Raw genomic sequence first — 6000 nt, 5'->3', positions numbered from 1 at the left:
CATGCCCATCCTGATTTATGCAAAGAACAATTGAGATTAAATAGAAACATATTTGTGGATCTTGTTACTTGCATGAAAAATTAAAATTTATTATTGGATGGTCGTAACATATCTGTGGCTGAGCAAGTAGGAATATTTTTATATATCATGGCTAAAGGCAGTTCTTATCGTGATGCTGCCAGTCGATTTCAACACTACGTTGCAACAATTCGGTTGTACTTTAAACAAGTATTGCAAGCAATTGTTCATTTGTTTACCGAGATCATAAGACCATACCAAAGTTTGAGCGATGTGCCAAAAAAAATAAGTGACAACACAAAATATTGGCCATGTTTCAAGGTATTAAGAAACATTATTATAATCTTGCATTGCCATTTTATCTTTTTATGCATGTTCGTGCAATATATAATTGCTTATAAAATGTATCATAAAATGTTTATGAACTATTAGGATTGTGTTGAAGCATTGGATGGGACTCACATAAATGCAGTTGTGAGTGATGATGATGGTGTGGCATATCTAGGGCGTTCAGGGGAAAAAACATGGAATGTTTTGGCTGCTTGTTCACGTTTATCAACGTTGGATTTGAAGGTAGTGCTCATGATATTACCGTATGAAACCATTGCTTAACTGTACCAAATCGAATTTCGATTTCCCCATCCACCTCCAGGTATAATTTAGAATAGTGTATGTTTTTACTCCATACAATAACACTATACTAATATCCCGCGTAACTTTATTTTGTAGCATGAAAATATTATCTAGTAGATTCTGGATATCCGAATACCGTTGGATATTTGAGTCCAATAAGAGATAAAGATATTAGAACTTATATGCCCGAATTTCGAAATGGTCCACCATCTCAAGGCATACTTGAACATTTTAATTATCTTCACTCCGAACAACGATCGAGAGATGTTTTGGACAATTAAAATCTCGATGGAAAATATGACAATGATGCCAAATATGGACACTAAACATCAATTGGCGATTATGGTTGGTGCATTCACACTTCACAATTTTATTCGATTACATGAGTTAGATATACCCATTGATAGTGGTATAGAAATCGAACCAAGAGCAGATGATGATTTGTTTAACGAGAATCGTAAGGCCATAATGAACGATGTACAACTTAATATAGCAAAGGAAATTTGGAACTTCTTGTAATGGAAATTATATTCGTAAACGTTTATGATTTGGAGCTTATAATGAAATTTTAATTATTATCGTAATATATTTGTGCTGTTTTTTTATAATGAAATTTTAATTATTATCGTTTATTGTTTGTGCAATAATAATAATAATAATAATAATAATAATAATAATAATAATAATAATAATAATAATACTAATAATAATAATAATAGTAGTAGTAGTAATAGTAATAATATGTAATAATAATAATAATAATAATAATAATAATAATAATAATAATAATAATAATAATTTGTATTTAATCTGAACTTATTTGATCTGATCTGAACTTATTTTTTCTGTACTGAACTTATTTTTCCTGATCTGATCTGAACTTATTTTTTCTAATCTGATCTGTTCTGAACTTATTTTTTCAGAAATAAGTAAAAATAAGGTAACTAAACAAGGCCTTAGGGCCTGTTCATATTTACTTAATTTCAGTTCAGTTCAGTTCAGCTCCAATCAGTTCAGTTTAGTTCAGTTCAGTTCCAATCAGTTCAGTTCAGCTCTTAATTTCTCTCTCACATAAAATATTCATTTCAGCTCAATTCAGTTCAGTTCAGTTCAGTTCCAATCAGTTCAGTTCAGTTCAGTTTAGCTCCAATCAGTTCAGTTCAGTTCAATTCAGTAAATATGAACAGACCCTTAGTCTAGTTATTAAAAAGCCATGCAATCAAAATCACTTTTTCTTTTTACATGGAAATCCTCATCCGTGCCTTTTATTTTCTTAATTAATCCACCCATCTACGTGTTCCCTTCCCAACGTGGCTTCATTCTATATTTTGTCAACACATACAAAAATAGTAGTTTTGCTCAATTTGAATAACACAATAACAACAACAACAACAATATTTTTCCAATTACTCTACCAATTTTCGAATATATTCTGTGGATAAAACATTTAAACCTTTTCCCTTTAATCTTATCATACATAATAATTCCAATTTATTTATTTCATCACATTTTTTATCAACAAAAATCCCCTTAAATTTCCTACTTTAGCATCTGATTCATCCTACCAATTTATCAACCCGTCATTATTATTTTTATTTAATTTTTTCAATTTCCCAAAGATGGAAAATTAATTATAATTATAATGTCTATATAAATCCAGAAAATGCGAATTTTCAAGAGAAACGTTTCGTTGTGTTTATCTCATCTTCCTCCTGAATTCCTGTCATCTTCTCTTGCTGTTTCTTCCTTTACAATCAGGTTTAGTTCCGGATTCCCTACCCTTCTGAAGCGGAATCAAATTCATACAGGTTTATTATTTTGTTCTTTTTATGCTTGGTTTTGTAATTTAATTGCATTTTTTTTGGGTTGATTTTAGTTGAATTTTATAATTTTGCTGTAGTTTTTGTATTAATCTTGGAAATTTGATGATATACTCGTTGAGTTGGGATAAATTAATGTTGAATTATTGGTTTTATTTTATTTTAATTTTATTTTTTTTGACTAATTTATGCTTCTTGGATTTGGGTACGATATGGATACGTGAAATGGTCTATTATATTGGTTTTTGTAGTGTCGAGTATCTGACATGGGTACTTGAAGTTGAAATAAAGGGTTCACAGTGACATAGTTACTAATTGGAAACAGTACAGTGCAAATGACATGATTTTCGTTACGGAATTGATGATTGTTGACTTTCATTGCTTTTGTTGGTATCAATTAACAAGGTGATATAATTTGATAAGATTTGGACTAGGTGTTGGAGTTATGGTTTGATTTAATAGTAGGGAATAATCTTAGAATAGTTGATAGAATACATTTACACTTTGTTTGGATACAAATAAGGAAGATAAGGAAGGAAAGGAAGGGGAGGGAAATAGGAGGAAGGGAAGAGGAAAGAAAGGGAGGGGGAGGTGAATTCCAATTTCCCTCCAAATCTCTCCAATTTTGGAGGGATTATGTTTATTAACAGTGTGTTTGGGAAAGGGATGGAAGAATGGTGAGTTTTCCTTCCAAATCTCTCCATGGTCGGAGGGATTAGTTTACTACAATTTAATCCCTTCATTTCTCTCCCCTCCAATTCCCTTCCTTCCTCATTTGTTATCCAAATGAGAGATACCACATCTCTCCATTTCCCTTCTCTTCTTTTCCGTCCATTTATTTCAATCCAAACACACCGTAAAGAAAGAGGGAGAATGGATTCCTCCCTCTCCTTTCCCTTCCTTCCCCCTATCCCTTACCCAAATAAGAGAGTTTGGCCCCCTCCCTTTCTCTTCCTTTCTTTTCCTTCTATTTTCTTCTATCCAAACAAAGCGTTATGGTCTGAAATTCTTCCAATATGTGCTAAATGCCGGTTGCAGGATGAGGGTTTGTCATCATTTGATGATGGTAGGTACTTTTTTTGTCAGGTATCATTGATAGATATAAATGCCAATGGAGTTGCTATTAATTTTCCTCTAGTTTTTCTAGGTTAAGAGTAGCTTTTCTTTCTGATTCATGGAAAGCTATTATGGCCGTATTTGTCAATTTGTTCCATGTCTAGTATCTACTCTCTTTGAACACTAGAAAGGATGTTATTTGTTCTCTATTTTTTTCCTGAACTTTCAGAGCAAATCATCCTTGTCCTGTATTATAATACTCATGATTATATCACACTAATTTTATATTGGATATAGTAAATCAACCTGTTGACTGTTGTAATAAGGGGGGGGGGGGGGGGATACTTGCAAAGAAACTTGCCTCTTGGCTCGATCACAAGATACCCCTTGCCATAGAATTAGTTTTGATTGGATTTAAACACCAATCTAATAGTCAGCAGGTGGGGCCTCAATCAATGATCTCCTATATGATTCCCTTCCCTACTATTAGTCAGTGTTTGAAAGCACGCCTAGGCGCTGAGGCACTTGGCAATAAGGGGTAAGTGCTTATTTTGGTCTAGGTGAGGCATTTTCAATTAGGCACATGAGGTGCACCAAAAGCGCATGAGGCGCACCTGAAGCAAATTTCTGCCAAATTTTTTAACTGTTTGTATAGTGCGACAGGCGTGCCTTAGGTGCACCTAGGCATTGCAGAACCCTAATCGCTCAGTGCGCCCTGAGCTTTTTTATACTTCGCTTAGTTCACAAAAGTGCAACTTAGATTATTTAGTGCTCCTTACCAACCACAAGTCAATGATATTTTAGAAACTTTTGCATTTACTTTTGTATTACCTGTAGCTTGAATTATCAATTTTTTATTTTTTTATTTTTTTTTATTTTTGCTGACAAAGGAAATAATTTCTTTTTTCTTCATCATTAGGAATGTAGCTTATGAAGTTTGGGTCATTTAGAATGTTACACTAGATACCTATCTTTATTCTTTGATATTTCTTTCCCCATTTTTGTTCAATAAGATAACCTATTGTTACTCGTACGCAGGTACCCCATGTCCGGCACGGATACGTGTCCAAGTGTCTAACTCGGCTATTTTGTGAAAAAAAAAAAAAAAATTCTATGATTTTGAACTTAAATAAAGTGTCCTAGTGTCATACCCATGTTAGGGTTAAACACAAGTAATATAGGAGATAACTACTAATCTATGAGTGCTCTTTTTATATCTGTATGGATAATGGATCTTTTAATAAAATGGGTTAGGAGAGGTGACAAAAATGAACTAGGAAAATTGCTATTATTTTTGCTTTTATTTCATCTAGAGTTTTTTCTTACTCTTATAGGTTTTTATATAAGGAAATACGTGTACCATGTGTGTCTTGTCATATTAGTTGTTAGTATTGGGTGAGTTGCAGTTATAGTGGTATTTGGACATAGAGTTTAGCTCATATTCTCCAAGTAGCTCTAAGATATAAATATCACCCTACTTATTGTTATTGTTTAGAACTTGAGATGACTGTTCAGTACTACATAGCTGGCAATTGATGCTGCTGTATTGTATCTAAGTCTCCTTAGAGTAGATTGTGGTGCTTTGTTACTTACACATAGTTAAGGCTACTTAGACATAGTTAAGGCTGTTGGGTACCACCGTACCAGCCAATACCCAATTGATGCGTATGTTGCGTTGGATGTGCAGCCATACAAGAAGGGATCCGTTTAGGATTGAGATAAATAGGAAGAAAATAGGGGTTTCATCTATTGAGAACACGATGTGGGGGAATCGCCTAAGATGATTTGGCCATTTAAGATGGAGAATGAGTGAGGCTCTAGTAAGGGGGCTTGAAGAGTGGCAAAGTGATGGATGGAGAAGACCTTAGAAAGTTTGGAGGAAGTGATTGAGAATAATATGAGTCTTTCGGGGATTGAGGAAATTATGGCACTGGATAGAATGTTTTAATATTGTTTATTGAATCATTGTTTCAAAGTATGTTTGATTTTTGAGATTATTGAATTTAAAGTTTGCTTTGTTATCAAGTTATACTATTTTGCCCTTATAGGCTGTTCATCTTTTATGGTTATTGATCTGTCATATTGCCTGATTTTAATATCATCTTTGATTCTTATCAGGATCTTGTAAGTTGCGCAGTGGTTCTCCAATGGATGGGAATGTGACTGCTGAACAGTACAAAGAAGCACGATTTCAAAGTGAGGTTGGTCAAATTCCATGTGTCTGGTCTTCCACAGCAGGCGGAGATAACTTTAACGTTCCTCTGGGAAAACAAATTTTTTGCAATAGATCCTTGAACATGAAAAGTATTGTTGCTGTTGGGTTTGATATGGACTATACTTTAGCACAGTACAAGCCAGAGACATTTGAATCGCTTGCATATGAAGGGACCATTAAGAAGCTTGTGTTTGACTTGGGATATCCTCCTGAGGTTTGTCTCAAGCTTTCTATCTAGTTGTTTTTGCGAGGCAGATT

The 6000-nt window shown here is 33.7% G+C and overlaps 1 protein-coding gene across 2 annotated transcripts in view; it reads left to right on the top strand.

Moving 5' to 3' along the window:
- Positions 1–2049: 2049 nt before the first annotated feature.
- Positions 2050–6000, top strand: part of LOC145614188 (uncharacterized) — a 34067-nt gene continuing 30116 nt past the window's right edge. Inside the window, exons 1-2 of one of the 2 annotated variants that reach the window (XM_081669201.1) lie at positions 2050–2459; positions 5646–5956. In XM_081669201.1, the coding sequence (XP_081525327.1) occupies positions 2315–2459; positions 5646–5956 (456 nt within the window). In that variant the 5' untranslated portion in view covers positions 2050–2314. The remainder of the gene's footprint in view (positions 2460–5645; positions 5957–6000) is intronic. The other variant, XM_081669200.1, reaches the window with a different exon arrangement.

This window comes from Chenopodium album, chromosome 25, assembly GCF_948465745.1.
Source record: "Chenopodium album chromosome 25, dcCheAlbu1.1, whole genome shotgun sequence".
Lineage (NCBI taxonomy): Eukaryota > Viridiplantae > Streptophyta > Magnoliopsida > Caryophyllales > Amaranthaceae > Chenopodium > Chenopodium album.
Note: the sequence above shows the minus strand (reverse complement) of the source record. Positions and strands in the feature narration are given on the sequence as shown.